Raw genomic sequence first — 19,163 nt, forward strand, 5'->3', positions numbered from 1 at the left:
TGTTGTATCTTAATATGTTTAATTACTTACCAACTTTATCACAGAAACAATAAATCGAGAATGTTCTTGTTTTATTCTCTAATCAATTTTCTATTAATCTGTCCAATTTAATTTCATTACTAAAATTTATCTTCAAAAAGCTGAAGAAAACTAAAGAAAAGTATAATTTTTACTAATTTTTCAATTTACTTTGACTCTATGCCTCTGTGAAATGTATAAAAACAAAAATGAGAATTAAAAATGAATTAAAAAGAGAAATGGTTATGGATAATATTATTAACTGAAAATATTAAATTATTTGAAATACAGAGTTGTATTATTCCTCTAAAAGGAGACCTTTTAATATAATCTTATATTAACTGGTCAAAAGATCATTTAGTTCTTTATGTAATTAATTGCAAGTAAAAAATGAAGCAAAATGGAACTTTCTGAAGTATTATACTACGTAACATAAAAATAGTAAATTGATTTAATACTAGTAATTTTTTTAAGGAATAAATTACTTCTTATTTTTGCTTTTAATAAATAATGCAGATTTGTAAATACTAACATATGAAAATAGTAGAATGTTTTATTTACTTAAAATCAGTCTATATTAATCGATCTAAAGTAACATTTAAACCCCTACACGGTATTCAATTAAAAATGTAACAGAATGTTTCCATAGAATAATTCATTCAAAATGTTTATAAATAACAGAATTATTTCAAAATTAATTGGATAATATTAGTTACTTTAGAAAATAATACCATTATTTTATGAAATAAAAGAATTAAACATTTTTGGTGATACATACATAAGCCGGATACTATAATTTATAGTAACTCACTCACAAGTTCATTGAAGTTGTATAGTTGGATATAATGCTAGGTAGTAGGAAATTAAACCCTATTATGAAATTTTCAAAATGTGAGATTATAATGTTAGCATTAACTGATTGAAGATTGTGCAATAATAAGCTGGTTTAAAAAATTTGATTGATAATAGTAGTAATAAAATAAGTTGAATAAAATTACTTATTTAATTTTACTATTGTTGTAATCATCTGATGTAGATATAAAATATAATTAATTGGTGTTATGTTGCTCTTTTGTTTTCAAGTATTATTTCATAACAGATAAACTGCATTAAATACGGCCTAGGTAATTCAGTTGCTTACTGCCTTCAGTTAATGTTATGAAAAGATAAGACCATTTTAAACTTAATATAAAAATTATCTTTGAATTAAAAACAATTTTTTTTTAATGTCAACCAAATAATGTTTCAAAACACCAACGAAATAATTACATTTTTATAGTTTATTATTTAATTAAAATTTATCAGTTCTCACCTCTGTTAATGTATTGACAAATTCTAGATCTATTTTTTAACATTTAAATTAGCTGCTTTTTCCTTAGAGGTAGTGAAGTTAAGCAAAAATTAATAAACCTTTCTATAGGTAATCACACCGCATTTATATTTTAAAACGTATCAGCTAGAACCCTCCCAGCTGGAAGACTTAAAATGTTAAATGTTGTCTTAATTACCTTAAATTAGATAATTAAGTCAACATTTTCAGCTCGTTCACATTTTTATGCTAAAAATTTTATTCTGCTTGACCTGATGTATTGTTTCACTCACCTTTAACAAAATGTTTTCTATCACTTATGGAAGTATTACATATTTAGAAGTGTAATTTTTTAGTGGCATAGATTTAATTTCATATTAAAATATAATTTTATTCTCTGAAAATATTAGTTTAAATTATTTTGTTTTTATGTTAGATATAAATATACTTCCAAAGATGTCTAAAGATAAAGTAGAATATTTCTTACCAGACACAACTACTTTACAGTTAACACAAGAAATTATTATACATGCTAAATAGAAACCACCAAATATGAAAAAGGACCAGTTTTATCATTTGCATCTATTTCTATAAATAAAATGAAAAGAATTCTTTAATTTCTGTTAGAAATATACATCAGTTTATGTCTTCTTATTGATCTCATGATAATAAAGTATTAAAATGATTTATTGATATGAAAAATGAATTTTTAAAAAACATCAAGTTTTATTAGACAACAAAATCTGTACTGACTTCTACCAAATGATAGTGTGTACCATATTTTACTAACATGCTTCTGTTTGTATGAGAAAATATTATTGTTGTTAATGATCAAACGACAGAAATGTATAAGATATTGAATACATTACACCTAAAATAGGTTCACAATATTTTATTTAAATGTACTGTGAAAAATGTTTTTATTGATTCTATATGTATATGGATCATTAACAGAAAACTGTTATAGACATAAAATGTTAAAAATCAACTCCACATTGAAAACAGTTAACATTATAAAATTTATTTTTATTATAAAAATTATTTGTGATTGATGCCTAATTATAAAAAATATTTTTGATGTGTTTCAAATTACTTTAACATAAACTTTGGTGCATTGATGAATGAGCAACTATGCATTTGTACACACAGCTTATTGTTACTTATGATGCGTAGTCACACGTTACTTTTATTGTTACTTAAGACACTGAGTCACGTATATTACTAATGATATATGTGTATTTATAAATCAGTAATTTATGTTTATGTACATCAACAACTTTTGAAAAATCCTTGAGTGCACTAGTGTCAGTTATCTGGCAGTCCCACACTTCTTCCAGCTACCAATTTCCTGTACTGCAGTTGATCAGAATTGCTGCTGCTTCCACATATGCGTACATCAACAGTTATATTCGTAAAATCTTCTGTAAAGTTCTGTAATTATTTTATTGTTAAAACTGCTGTATTATTATTATGACATTTACTAAAGCAACAGTCATATAATGTAGTTTGATAAAATAACTTAGGGCTAGCCGTAGTGTGAAGTATGCCATTGCAGTAGAAATAAAAAAAATAAATAAATAAATCTGTCATTAAATTCTTTTTTATAAATTTTCATTAAATATGAAAAAACTTATCCGATCTTGAATATTGTAACTAACTTTCTCTCAAATAGAAAGAAGTTTTTATTGAATGATCTAGTATAGATTCACAAAAATTCTGCATCCCTAAGTATTATAGAAATATATTTTATTTTTAATTAAAATCTAATGTGTTTCTTAACATTTTTCATTTTTTTGTTACAGTGACATCTACTGTCATGGACCACTCCTACATACCGTCCAAATGGCATCGATATATGAGGATTCAAAAACATTTGTTGATATGAAAATGAAATATGACCGTACTGAAACATTAAGAAGGTTCAAAGAAATGATGAAAGAAACTAAACACACACCTACACGGATTGATGTTGAACGTTTTGTAAATGAAACATTTGATCCGCCAGGAAGTGAATTTGAATCTTATGAACCATTTGACTGGATCCAGAAACCTTCATTTTTAGAAAAAATTGTTGATCCGGACTTAAAAGAATGGGGAAGCAAATTAAATCTTCTTTGGAAATTTTTAGGAAGAAAAATGAAAGATGAAGTTCGTACCAATGCAGACCATTATTCAATTATTTATGTTCCGAATCCTGTTATAGTTCCTGGTGGTAGATTCAGAGAATTCTATTATTGGGATTCTTATTGGATAATACGAGGTTTACTTTATTCAGAAATGTATGATACTGTAAGAGGAATGTTAGAAAACTTTTTATCAATTGTTGAATCATATGGCTTTATTCCAAACGGTGGACGAATTTATTATGCCATGAGGTCTCAACCACCTCTTCTTATTCCAATGGTTAAAAGTTACCTTGATGTTACCGGTGATAAGGAATTTTTGAAAAATAACATTGCTACTTTAGAAAAGGAATTTCAGTTCTGGATGACAAATCGTACAGTGCAAGTAGAACAAGATGGCAAACTTTATAAGTTAGCAAGATTCAAAGATGAATCTTCTGGACCACGGCCAGAGTCTTACAGGTAACTTATATATTATGTACCTTTTTTGGTTAGATAATGTATAAATAAATATTTTCTTACAATTTACTGAAGTGCTGATCTTAAAGTCATTTTAAATAGTTGTTTGTGATTATAATTCATTTTAATCAGAATTTTAATCTAGGACTAATTAGAGAATTTCCATTACTCGGAATATCATAATTATCACATTTATTTTTTCTTTTCTGTTTTTTTCATCAATTTGTTCCAATTTTTCTATTATATGATGTATAAAGCAATAGGAAATTATTGCTTCTTGTATAATATACTTGTATGAATTTAGTATAAAAATACATAATGTATTTGCTTTTATTGATCTTTTGTTACGAGTATTATATGTCCTCACAGTTAATTGTTGCACACCCATTTATAATTATTAATGACTGGCCTTATCCAAACATTTCTGAGACTATGCGTTAAACAACTAAACTACACTGTATTCATATTTAAAGAAAATTAATTGATAACGTTATGCAAATTTGCAGCATTACTGAAGAGCTGTGATAATGGTTTTATTGATAATGATATTAACAGTTTACCAAATTAACTGTTTCTAATTATTTTTGCTGAATTCTATCGACCTCACTGCATTTTATTCTTTATTTTTAAATTGGACATTTTTATTGTATAATTAATATCTTTGACAATACTCTGTAAAGATTAACAATGACTGTCTCAAGTTTTGATGAAATAACTATAAAACAAATCTGACAGCTTAGTTAACATCTTATGAAACTAATACACATCAATTTAGAATTAACACTTTTATTTGAGGATATTATCACAGTGAATATGCTCATAATAAGCTTAAAAGAATTATTGTTTAATTTAAGTAACTGACAAAGAATTGTAGTATTAAACATTTGAAATAATAGGTATGATGCTTTCAGAAATTTAAATTTAGCATTTTGTCATTCAACATTCAATAACATCATTTAAAATTATCTGTTCCATTAGGGCTTTTGAAAACATTGTTTTTATAGCTGTTACAAAACAGCAAGTGTTCTTAAAATGTGGATTTTTAAAAAATAAGTGTTCAGTAAAAAGATTTCTGGTTAATTGTGTTTTTAAAGGGTGCAGAACTATAAAAAAAATTGTTCTTTGATGTTTATACAATACATTATTATGTGAAACATGAATATTTTTACAAGCAGATCAATTCATTTAAAAGTATTGAAAAAGTTTTAATGATGATTTATGTGGGAGATAACATATTGATGTTTCAACTGTAGCTATGGAATCTTCCATTGATAAAGGTATAACAGGAAATAGATGATTTACAATTGAAGAAATTGTTGAAAAGTGAAGTATAGGAGTTGTCATGGTTTATGCCATTGTTGATTAGAAAATAAAGTAAAAATTTCTTCAAGTTGTGTCAAGACATGTTAGAGAAAGGTACAAAGAAACCAACTTGTACAATTAAGGAACTGAAACATTGTTTAATTGATTTAAGCTGATTAATTTTTGAAAAGAACAGAGTCTTGTGATGCTGTTGATACATCACTATAAGTGACAGTTTAGAAACATTATGAAATGGTATTATCAGACATTTAGGAAAAAATTAAAAATCCAACTATTGTTAATTGGCAAAGTTTTTCTCAGTGTCTTTTGTAACACAAGCCTAATTTTTTACAACTTTTCAGTAAAACGATGTAGCTTGGAAATAAAAGTTGAATCTGGAATACTGATCTGGGCCACCTTCTGTGGTAGCATCTCAGGTTTCATTTAAAAGGTCCAGGGTTTAAATCCCAGTCAGACTAGATCGGCATTTTTCATGTGCTACAAAATTTTGGTGCACAAGCTTCAACCTTTTTTTATTAATTAATCAAAAAATAAATGATTTAAAAATAGAAGGATTGCTTATGTTCATGACAATATGCTCTCCTGCATGGGCACAGTGTTTGGAAACACTGAAAACAAAGCTGGAAGTTTCTTTAATCTCTATTTCATTTTCACGCTCTTTCTTCATGAAATGTCTTCTTCTCTGGCCTCCTCAAGAAATCAGTAAATGAAGTAAAATAGGAAAAATAAAAAAATAAAAAGAGGTATTCTAAACTGACTCAGATTTATAGTGAAAAATTTCTTTGTTGTTTAAAAATGCTAGTAATGTACTAAAATATATACTCGTATATGCTTGTAGAAGAACATGTTGAAAAAGAAATTAACCGTTTAAAAAAAAATGTTTGTTCCCTTTACATATTGAATAGCCCTTATAATAATAAATTTTCAGAAATAGCTATTTGAAAAATTGATTCATGTCACAAATTATTCAATTTAATAAATTTCTACGTAATATAAAAACAATTTAATGTAGTAAAAATCAGTTCAGTAGGTTGTTGAAAATTATTTTCTGTTTATAACCAATTCGATTGTGTTGGTATAACTGTACTTGCCATATTGAATAGATGTGTAATATTTGTGCATGATGTTACATTTACTTTAATTTTTCTTAAGAAGATTCTATAAATTTTTTATGTATAGTATAAACTTGTTTATCCAGATCCTGTTCATTGGGACATCTGAATATCCAGAAAAAATCAGCCTCAGGATGTTACTCATATAAATACATACACAATTTATTTTTTACAAAACTTTAGAACTTTTATTTCATTGTTAATTTTAATTTTTTTTTTATTTCAAGTCGGTACAATATTTTGAAATATATACAATTGAATAAATTTAATTTATTAATTTTTTAAACGTGAAAAATTGTTTTCATATTAAATGTTGCTATACTCACACATTGAACTCACCCTTCACAAAAATGAAATCACATTGTTTACAAAAATGTGAGTGATATAGTAATTGTATTGTAATTCTACTTATTATGTTGGCTTATTTCTTTTAATATTGATATTACTGTTAGTAAAGCTTATATTTACTAACAATAATTAAAAACTATTACATTTTCCTTAAAAATAATCTCAAATAAGCCTCTTTATGTAATACTTCACAATATTTGTTATTTGAGTCAGCTATCTGTCATTTCTGGATTATCTAGACTTTCAATCATCTGGATCCATCTAGTCTGGGTTAATGAGGTTATACTGTATTGATTTAAAAAAAAAATTAAACTTATTTAAAATAATTATTTAATCCTTTTTTTTTCTTTTTTTAGAGAAGATATGATGACAAGTGCCCAGACATTTAGAACAGAAAGTGAAAAAGAAAACTTTTATTCAGAAGTAAAATCTGCTGCTGAATCCGGGTGGGATTTTTCAAGCAGATGGTTTATTCTGAATGGAACAAATAAAGGTAAGCTTTAATTTTTATTAATTATGTGAATGTTTGTGTTTTTTTTTTGTTTTTCATTGTAATATTTAGTCATTGCAAGTAGAATTACTTTTGATATATTTAACTTGCAGAATATTTTATTTATTTATATTATTACTATTCAGATGAAATGAGATAATAAAGTAAAAAATAAATTAAAAATGTTACATTGCAATTTTCCCCTTTTATCTCTCATGTTATAATACACATTAATAGATGAATTTCTTTATCTTCTACATGAAAGTCAGTTAATCTTTTTTGTATCTTATATCCTGTTAACTCTGTTTTTTGCTTGTATCAGAAAGGAAATATGACAATTGAGGTATTATTCAGATGATAATGTTTCAGAAAATATAAATTTGACTTATGCGTGGCATTGAAGTAAGTATTATATGAACGAATGGGAGATATTTCTCCATGCTTCAAAAACAAAGCATTTCTAAAATCAAAATTTCATGCACGTTCCTCATCGTTTGTAGTTTGACTATGAATATATTTTATTTGTTATTTCTGAATAAGAAACCCTGTCCAGAGAAATATAAAATTCAAAATTTTAAAACTTAAGCAGAGTAGAATTATGTAATTATATAAAAACTGTTAAGTCAACATGACCAACAAACCCGGAAGCAGAAAAATATTTGAGCAGTTTTAAGTATTGTAATGGGGGTTATTTTAAATGTAATGTCTTTCGAATAAATATCAGAGATGCAGATTTAATAAATTATTGTATGAATCATAATGGCAGAAAAATTGTAATATGTTGGCTTATCAGAAAATTTAGACTGCATTTCTACTACTAGCTTCTTTATCATTGTGATAGATAAAGGCATGTTATGGAAACAATGTATGTTATGTAACACGAGCAACAAAGAAATAAATAAAAGGCTTAATTCATCATTACTCTGATGGAAGGACAAGCAGTGTTGTACCTTAAGAAATCTTGTACCTGCTATTGGATTACTCTTTAATTCTAGTGGAAAATCAATCTTGGATGCTGCAAAGAATCCTTCCTCAGAGGTGGGGATTGTTTGCCTTTTATTCATTTTTTTCAAGAACAGATAATCCTTTTCCATTGTACATTCCTTTTTTTTATCCTTAACTTCTTGTTACTAATTCTTTATTTTCTGTATATAGATTTGACCCTGCTAAGTCAATTCTGAGGGTGCAGAACCTGTAAAAACAATTCATTTTTAATGTGGTTTGGCAGGGGAGGGCGTTCTTGGACTGACATGGGGGCTGTGTTTCGTGTCTGATCAAATTGCCTAATGGGTCAGACATCCTAATCCCATCTAAAATAAAAATATCTGTAATTATTTCACTCAATTTTTATCACAGTTCATGAGCCCAAAAAATTTATTGACAGTATTTCAGTTTATATATATTCCCTATTAAATTATGACATAATATTTTCGGGTATCTCCTTAAATAACCTTTAAGTATATAAAATTCGGAAACAATGTACATGGATTGATTAAAATACATCTGTAACATTTATGTTGGCAAAGTTTTAAAGATTTGTATAATAAATTGATTATTCCTTGCATTTGTTTGTACTGGATAAAAATAAATCCAGTACACATACAAGTTAGTTAGAAACTAGTATTTTCTAAGTAAAGTTTTATAAGCCCAAAATTAATTAGAAAATTTTCTAAATTTTCTAGGCCCAAAACGCATCTAAAGTCACTCATTTCTGAAAATGATGACTAATATTCTTCATAGAGGTATTTTCTAAACATAGAACCACTACGTTCATATAACTATTCTGTTACACAAGTATACATTGTTATAGCAGGCTTAATAATTATGTTAAAAGAATAATTACTTTGGTATTTAAAAAAAAAATAAAACAGCTATTATTCAGTGGTTAAACCTTTAATTGTGTACACTATAAATGCAATTATCATTAAGTACTATCTATAATGTGAACTGTTTACTTTTTGTTTCAGGCAACTTAACAAATTTGAGAACAAGATCAATTATACCAGTTGACTTAAATTCTATTATTTACTGGAATGCAAATCTGTTAGCAGAATTCTATAAAGAATTAGACATGGGAGACAAACATTCCATGTATTTAAAAATTGCAGAAGATTGGTTAGAAGCAGTGACTAAAGTTTTATGGCATGAAGAAATTGGTGCTTGGTTAGATTATGATGTACATAATGAAGTAAAAAGAGATTATTTTTATCCATCAAATATTGCTCCATTTTGGACCAACTGTTATGATGTAAATAAGAAGGATCATTATGTTTCAAAAGTAATGAAATATTTAGAAAAATCACAGATAATGGTTAATCTTGGTGGAATACCTACAACTTTGGAACATTCTGGTGAACAGTGGGATTATCCAAATGCTTGGCCACCTCTTCAGTATATAATGATTATGGGGCTAGATTTGACTGGTGATAATTGGGCGCAAGATCTTGCCTATGAAATTGCTGTCAGATGGATTCGATCAAATTATAAAGCATTTAATGAGACTAATGCTATGTATGAAAAGGTAAGATTTTGTAATTTTTTGCATTTCACATCAGTTTTAATGAACTATAAACTCTCTAGTTTAATAATATTAATAATTTTTATTTTATTAACTGATCACATATTGAATCCATGCTTTTAATTTTTGCATATCTTTACTTTGTTTATAAAATATGACTGACTGTAAGCAGAGATAATTTATAACTAGTCTATGAATTTAATCTAGTTGATGAATCTATAATTTTAGTCTACCATTCGATTGCGGATTCTTTTGTGTGTTCGTTGAAAAATATCTGAACATCATTTATGATGATGAGCTTCCAAGTAATATGCAGCTATAAACAGATTTCACAGATAATTTTCTTCTTTATTTTGTATATTAGCCAATTTTTCCTCTCTTAAAAATTTATATTTATATTATTTTCATTAGAAATAAGTATTTTTTTTAAAATTTCCACTGTTGACCATCACAGACCAAAACATTAGATATATATATTAATTTATATTACTACTATCTCCTTAACTATATATGTTGTCCAATATTATTATTAAAATATATATTATCTTGCATCAATAAGATGCAAAATTTGCTTAGAAACTTTTTAAATTTCTTATGATTTTCAGTGTCATATTTTTTATATACATATTAAATTAAAAATATTTAAATGTTCAGTTGATAGTTTACAAATATTTTAAAAGTATTATTTATTATATGGTTAATTTAATAACGATAAATATTTCATTTTTTTACCAGTTCCTTAAGATATTTATAATCAATCAGTATTACATCAAACTTAGCCTCACCAACTTCATATTCTGTGTATATCAGTGACCAGTATTAAGTAATTTTATGAAAGAATTATTTAATTTTTCACAGATAAAGGTTTATGTTAAAGTAGACTGAATAATACAACATATTTTCTTTTACATTAGTATTTTTATTATTAAACAGTTGTTTATCAGTATTGCATTTGACAGTTAAAATGTTTTTCATAATTTTTGCTAAACTACTTACACAGCATGATGTTTAAATTAAGTACTACAAATAATCAGATTTTAAAATTATATTATTTACTAATCTGTGTAAATATTTGTGAAAATTGCTCATGTTTATTTTGCTTTTGTAATTATGTTATCTTTATATAAGATTACTGATATGTAGCTAAGTAATAGAAGACACATTTGTAAATAGTGAATTTTATCAAATTAGTTTTTTTTAAACTAAATCGTATGCCTGTTCTGATGACTTATTTTCTAATAAATATGTTCTTAAGATATATGAGATCTGTTCAGAAAGTAACCAAATTTTATTATTAATTTTACATATTATTGGTCCTTGTCCCCTTCAAATTACTCCCTCTCCTATTCACACACTTTTCTGATTTCATCATTGACGTATTTCAGTAAGTCCTCAATGATTATCGAGGGCCTCCTCGAACGTTCTTCATCATGCACATTAATTCTGTTATTTCTAAACCTTTCATGCCATTTTTGGACTTTTCTTTCATTCATTACATTACCACCATACACAGTAACCAGCTGCCTGTGAATTTCAGCCGACTTAACTTTTTGATGGTTTAAAAAATGTATGACTCCAAGTATTTAACAGTCGGCGGCAACATCAATTTTCCTATTCATGTTATAATGTAATAACTTACAGATAATCAAAGATACTATAGCGCGACAACCTACAGACAACAATGCAGTGTGTACATTACTAGTGTGGCCATGAATAACATAGGTTCGTCAACCTTAAGGAGAAAAATTTCCCAACGGTCTTTACTTTAGAGATATCCCTCATATGTAGAATAAATTACAAAATTTATTAATAAAACAATCATTTTAATAAAACTACCATCAAAATTACAAAAATGTAATGATCACATTGCACTAATTTAAAAAAAAAGTAAAATGTAAAATCTAAATATCAGAAGTACTAGGATTATATTTCAATCTTTTACTTCAATTAATGATGGAAAAACTGCAGTAACTTATTGTAGTCTCTTTGTTGGTAGATTTGGTAATCTCTTTGTTCTGTAAATTTCAGATTCAAAATGCAGACAACATTTTTTCATTCCTTGTCTTTCTCATATTTATAAGGTCATTGTTTTACATAGAATGTAATAATCCTCATGCAAGTTCCTCAGAACTTCCAGGTTTATCTTCTCCCAAAAATAAATATGTATTTAATGGATCTGAATTCAGTTATATTTTCTACAAGAAAAAATTATTTTGGTTCCATTCTAGTTACTCAGTTAAACATGGCAGTTTTCTTCTTCTTGACTAGAAGATAGATGGTTCATAATAATAATAATAATTTTTTTTTATTAAATAATCGATTTAAAGGTAAAATAATTAAATATAATCATATAATTAAAATTCAAGTTTAAAATTGAATACTACTCATGAGGTTTTTTTTACTTTAAAGATCCCGGTAATCAAATGGAATAAATAGAAATAACCTTGCAATCACCTTTTCAACTTTTCTTGTCTTTTAATCAACCTTTCACCACCTTTCAATGGTGTGAAAGGTTTAGAAATAACAGAATTAATGTGCATGATGAAGAACGTTTGGGGAGGCCTTCGATAATCATTGAGGACTTACTGAAATACGTCAGTGATAAAATCAGAAAAGATCGTTACTTAACAATTTCTGACCTGGCCCTTCTTTTTCGTGGCGTTTGAAGAGCTGTTATTGGTAGGATTGTTCATGATCATTTAGGTTTCAGAAAGGTTTGTGCGCATTGGTGCCACTTTTTTGCTTTTTTTTAGATAGATTAACTGTTGACAACTGTTTATCAAGTGACAAATAATAAGAGTATATAAAGTTCATTTATACTTTAAGTTAATAGAAAAGCGCTTAGTTAATCATGTTTACGTCTAATTTTTTTGCATAAGTGAAACCCAGTCCATATAGTTACACTTATGGCTGTTATGAACCACCTATCCAAAATGTTTTACTCAGTATATGTAGAAGGCTTCTAGTAATAAATACACAATAAAGAGAATATGCAGATCGAATTTAGGATCTTGGTTTTTTTATGGGTTTTTTAAATACAATTCAAAATAAATCAGTTAGAATCATATTTTTTTAAAAATATATGTTTAAAAAAGGAATAAAACTGTTTTGTGTATGTGTCTCCTTTCTCTCACTCTCTCTTTCCCTCTATGAAAATTCACGTGTATGTAAGAGATGTTGGGTCTTAGATAGTGTCAGTTAAAACTAATTAATAACTTCTGATTAGATCTTAAGAGATAAACAGTTTAATGCCAATAAATGAATTTCTTTTTCTTTCTTACTAACAAAATTAACATTTTCAGAATAGTTGTAAATTTATTTAATCTGAAATTTAGTTTTATTTTATCTATTAAATTTTTTTAAATACAGATTTTTACTTCTACATTTTTAGGTTGTTGATAGTTTTTAATAAAAAGGAATTATTTTCACACAACAAGATTATTTCAGTGTTAATGAATTAAAAATAATAAACATCTTTTTAAAAATACATATAAAATTGATGATATTAATTTGTGATTTTTTTTTAATTTTAGTATGATGCAACTGTAGTTGGTGGACATGGTGGGGGTGGAGAATATGAACTTCAGTTAGGGTTTGGTTGGACAAATGGAATCTGTATGGAGTTGTTAGATAAATATGGAGACAGATTAACTGTTGAAGACCATTTTACATCTTTACCAGCTCAGACTGGTGCTAGTGCAACTGGTATGGCTATCCAGCAAGCTTCCCTTTCAACTGTCGCACAAGTCCTCACAGGTCTTTTAGCTCTCATCGCTACCTTTGCTGCAGGATGCATAGGGTGAGGTATGTATTACATCAGTACATATATTTCAGTCTTTATGTTCAATTAAATATTCTAATTATGTCCCTATTCATTTGTTTAAATGTAATTTATTTTAATGAGTGACTTCTACTCCAAAGAGTTAATTTATTTATACAAAGAATTTTATGATATACCCTGCAGATTATCCCCATATTCACATAGAGGCTCTCATTTTGAGAATGCAGAGAACTTGGACCCAAGCTGATTGTGGGTTTTCTGTAATTGTACAACAAAATCAGTGAATCAAACCCACACTATAAAAGAAATATAACAGACTTGTCAATAATCACAATAAGATAATTGGAACTGACCGAAAATGTGGTTATGTTAAAAATTCAACGATATACAAAATGGCTTAGAATCGAAAAAAGACAGTCCCTTTCTACCTAAAACTCTTGTTATTGGATCGATTTCCCACACAGGCTGGAACATGTTTTTGATCTGTTTTTTATTTTACAAAGTACTATGCAGTATAGTAATATGAAAAGTGTTTCTCTTATCTGAATGAACTGTTCAACGATTCCTTTCAGAAATTATTGCATGGGGAAATATATATATACACCTGAAACCTATCAATGCAAACTTGGCAGGACACACTACACTCTAGAATCAGCAAAAATCCAGATTTACTAGGATCTACCTTTTAATGGTTTAATTTTTATTTACAGTTACAATACTCAAACTTTTAACTTTATTTTTTGATTTGAGTGCTTAAAAAAAATTTGTAATATAAGTGTAAATACTAGTAAAATATTGTGGTCAAGAACTTTACATACATATTGTTTCTCATTAAAAGAGAAATCCTTTTACTCTATTTTGTAATCTGTCTTTGACCACTATTTTTCACTATACTTTTCAGTCACCTTTCCACACTTTTCTTCCAGACATTAACAGTTTGTTTCACAATCCATTTCAAATACAGTATTTTAACAAATTTATATATATATATATGTGTGTGTGTGTGTGTGTGTTTATTACATATACAAATAAATAAAAATAGTCACAGGTATATTCTCAAAAATAAGGAAATGATTATAATATTTGAGTGAATTTTACTGTTTTTAAGTACAGTACAAAAATTATGTAATATTATTTAATATGTTGTTCATTTGCCTAAAAAAAAAGTGTAAATCAATCATTTCAAGGATGTTGATGATTGTGTGCAATAACATTTTTGTATATGATTTGAAAAATGATGGTTAATGAAGTATTTTAACTAATTCATAATTTGTAAAATTTCACACCAGTAATATTGTGAATAAGTACCACACTCAATTTCTATACTAAATTTAACTAAAAAATAATACACATAAAAATAAAAAAGATTTATTTCACAGTTCACAACAGTTTCAGTTACCTTATAGATTTACTCTATAGATTGTATGAAAATGCATTATTTTTTCTTTTTTACAACAAACTTATGAGGTCAAAGATTTTGTTTGTTTTTGTATTACTAAATAGGTTAATACTTCTTATCAAATGAAGAAGTATATTTTCAGTATTTGGTGTTATACGCATTAATTAAATACTTATTACATCTTATAAGTGTATCTAAATGTTATTTATTAAGATTAGTTTATCGTTAACTGATAAGATTTCCCTAATATTAATAATTAGGATTGAAAATTTTATTGTTTGTTAACAAATTTACATACCACATTGATTTCACCACCATTGTACTTTTAAATTAATGATTAATGTCATTATACCTGAAGTTTTATTTTCTGTATGTTTAATTTCCATACTAAAAGGGATTGACTGTACTTTTATATCACCATTTGTCTGAAACTTAGATAAGAATAGATTGTTATTTATTACTGTTAATGAATAAGGAAATGTTTTAACTTAATGACTATGAATTATTCATTTGTTTTTGAAGTGGGTTGTCTTTCAGATGGAAAAATATTTTTGCAAGAAATTATTTACATTTTATTTAGTGGATTATGTTCTAGAACTCTGTCGATTTTGATTTTAGTTTTGAAAATTTTGTTAATACTGGTATTACTAAGTATTTAAATTTTAAATAAATTCCCGGTACTGTCGGTATTTTGATAGATAAGATTTATAAGAAAGAGGTTTGTAGATTGGGTTATGAAAAAATAATTTAAAGTTTTTCTTGAAAGCCAGCGATTTGCAGCTTATGCAAAAATATAAATGAAATATTAAAATTAATCTTTAGTTACGTAAATTGATATTGTAGACTGCTGTGTTAAATATATTTTCTATTACTATTAAAACAGTAATCAGAGAACTTATTATTTTATAATATTTATCTTAACAATACCAGTACATCTGGGACATGAAGCTCATGTAAGAAGTTAGATGAAGTTTGAAATTGTAGATAGAATGAGCTGCTAGTTTTATTCAGTATATAGCTAAAATACTACTTTCACTTTCTATACAACTCCTGAATAAGAAGCAGAATCTCTAGACAGTCTCACTGGGAGTTGTCAATTCCCCTTAAGTCTTATTAAAAATGCACTTCCTCATTGATAATTAATTAAATCTTTGACAACATGTCCATAGTAACTTTTTCATATGAGAACAATTATTTTGGCAATAGCATTTGTAACTACGATCATTGTTTACAGATTTAAAGAGTCTGTCCACAGTCTGATTATTTATTTTACCATGGAAATTGGACATTTTGATATGATTATTCCAATTATAGGTGCCATTCTAATTTTAGTAGTATTATAGAAGCTGCCAGATTGGTACCACAAATGCAGACAAGGTATCTCATGCAGTTTCCATTATACCTAGTCAAGAAAGAACAGTTTCAGGAAATAGTGATCAACCTACTAAGGGAGTACCTTTGATCCAGGTTGTTTGTTGTTTTAGCCATCATTTAAATAGCCTATAAGGACCTTATACCTATAAGGACAGCCTATTCTAGCATTTGTTTTTAAAAATTATAAATATATTGTTATTTTTTGTGCATAACAAAATCTTTTTTTATTTTTTATTTTGTTACAGATAACTTTACATTTTGTTGAAGTGTCAGTTAAAGTATTGGTAAGTTGGAACAGCCTAAGATCGCTGGCGATCCATTAAACTGCAGGTCAGAGGTTGTAGGAAGTCTTCATTCGGCTCTCCTATCCATTGAATATTATGTTTAAGTAGAACAATTGAACTGTGTTTGTATGAATGTGTTTTCTATTTTTGAATGTATATGTGTTTGTGTACTGTGTACATCTGAGTGAATGTGTTGTGATAATGTGCATGTGTATGCATTTTATTTATGTATGCACGTGCATGCATGGTGTGTGGTATTACTTTTTTTTTTCACTGTTTTCATACATTTATGTCCATATAATTTTGGATTTTTGTGTGTCCATTTTATTTGTAGTATGATTGTTCTTGCATTAGGATGCTAGGTAGGCTTAATGAAAATATTTGACAAATGTAGTATATTATATGTATTTTTAAAGCGATGTTTTATTTGATACAAAATAGTTCACAGTTCCTTCATTCAGAGCCAAAAATATTTGGTAGATGACAAACTTTATAAACGTTTTGTTAAGACAGTACTTTCTTCTGTTCCTTACACCATTTTCTCTTCGTTTCTCTTTAAAAAAACTTGCTTATAAAATATTACTCTACTCTGCATCATATCTTATATATTTGTTTTTAATACTCATTAATTAATAATTAACAAATGCTTCTTTTCTTTTAAAGTTAAACTAGTTTATTACTTTTCAGTAGTAATTTATTTTTGCATGGCTTTTTTTATTACTTACATTTATTGTAGTATTTAGTCGAAATATCTTTTTCATTATCCAGTTAAAATTATAATGGCTAATAGTTCATTTTTCTATACATACGTATATATTTTTAACATTCACATCTATTGCATTTATATTTGCTAACATATATGCAAAAATAATAATGTAACATTTTCCATCATTGTTAAATTATGAATATAATGGCTCTTTTAACTAATATTTGATTGGTAAATGATTTGTGCTTACATAATTATTTTTGTAATAATTTGTCACGTAAAAATAACAATTCTTTTTCTTTAGTTTATAATCATTTTATTTTTGCTTGTTAATGCTCTTTAAAAGAATATAACCATTTTAATTTTTTTTAAAAAAAGATTGGTTTGTTTTATCTATGATAAAAAAGGTATATTTAAAAAAGTATAGTTTTTTTAAATAAAAAGTAGTTTAAGACATGATAAATTGAAAAACATGTTGTATTTTTCCACTTCTATAGTTTCTACCGATTGCATTTCCTGTGCATGGGCGCAAAAGGGGATTTCTTCAAAATTGACTGCATACTTCTTCTCTGCACTGCTGTGGCTGCTTATCTTGCTTGATAAGTCAAGAAATTTGACTCTGAAATGTTTATTTAACCAATAAAAATAAATTATAAATCTATTGCTTGTAATTTCTAATGATCTGGCAGATCTTGTTTTTATCTTTATTGAACTGTGAATAATTATTTATTAAATAATGGAAAAATAAATGTGACAAAGTAATGAATTAATTTTCTGTTTCTTTTTTAGATGTAGTTAGTTCCTAAGTGCTAGATAAGTAGTTATTGCTAAATTATTTTGTTCCTATCTTTTAAATTTATGCTTTCTAGATATAATGTACAAATGTTTTAAGCACTATATGTGATTTGTCACAATATAAATTATTTTTTTATAGCTTATATATAAATGTATGGACAAAAATATATAATATATATATATATAAAATTTTGTAAAGTTTTTTTTTGTAAATTAACAAAAATTTATGTATGTAAATTAAATTTATTAATTTTATGTATGTTTTATTATTCTGTATGATTGTGTTTAGATTTTGTATAATTTTTGTTATTAGGATTAAATATTTTAGATGAAAAAATAATCGTGAAAATTTTATTTCTTTTTGATTTGTGTTCAATAAACAATACAGTTTGTTTATTTTTCCAATCCATTATATAAGTAAAAGTGAGTAAGTTTCATTTGTATCGTTATTAAACATATACCTAATATATTAAAATTTTAATAAATATTAATATTATACATAATTTTTTTAAATAATTTTTGTGTGGCAGATTATGAATTAATTAAAACATTGATAACTTCCAGATTTCATTATGGGGCTACATTTTATTCATAATTTTCAATGTTTTAACAGCTCATATTTCACTTAGAAATTATTATCAAGTAAATGAAATAATATATATATATATATATTTAAATATTATTACTGGTTAATAGTTTTAAGTTTTGTTTTTCAGGAAATGGTACTCTGACTTGTACATTGAAGGTATATTTATGTTTTGCTGTAAATAGTAGTTATAATGGTAATAAAATTTGATAAGGAGTAACAATTTATAGTAATGATGGTATTTGACCCAAAATGTGTATAAAATTTTAGTTAAATTACTTTATTTGTTGACATATTTTTAAGTAGGCCAAATAAATTATGAGTAATTGTATTAATTACGCTGAAAGAACTATTCTATATATACTGGCAGGAATTGGTTACAATATTATAATATATAATTTTCTAAATCAAAAGGATTATTTTTATTTATCAGTTTTATTAATTTTTTTCTTTAAAGAATTATTTAAAATAGCAACAACAATGCACAAGTAAATGAGTTTGGAAAAATTATTGGTTTATATGAAACTGCTAACATAAG

General features: G+C 26.3%; 1 protein-coding gene across 5 annotated transcripts in view; it reads left to right on the forward strand.

Annotated features, from left to right (window-relative positions):
* LOC142323643 (trehalase-like) overlaps window positions 1–19,163 on the forward strand; it is a 431,330-nt gene that overhangs the window by 355,328 nt on the left and 56,839 nt on the right. For 2 of the 5 annotated variants that reach the window (XM_075363646.1, XM_075363647.1), the window contains 4 exons: window positions 3,130–3,912; window positions 7,049–7,185; window positions 9,150–9,703; window positions 13,234–13,499. In XM_075363646.1, the coding sequence (XP_075219761.1) occupies window positions 3,130–3,912; window positions 7,049–7,185; window positions 9,150–9,703; window positions 13,234–13,499 (1,740 nt within the window). Of the gene's footprint in view, window positions 1–3,129; window positions 3,913–7,048; window positions 7,186–9,149; window positions 9,704–13,233; window positions 13,505–16,499; window positions 18,380–19,163 lie in introns of those variants that run through there. The other 3 variants (XR_012756144.1, XM_075363648.1, XM_075363649.1) reach the window with 3 other exon arrangements.

Source organism: Lycorma delicatula, chromosome 4 (assembly GCF_047948215.1).
Source record: "Lycorma delicatula isolate Av1 chromosome 4, ASM4794821v1, whole genome shotgun sequence".
NCBI lineage: Eukaryota > Metazoa > Arthropoda > Insecta > Hemiptera > Fulgoridae > Lycorma > Lycorma delicatula.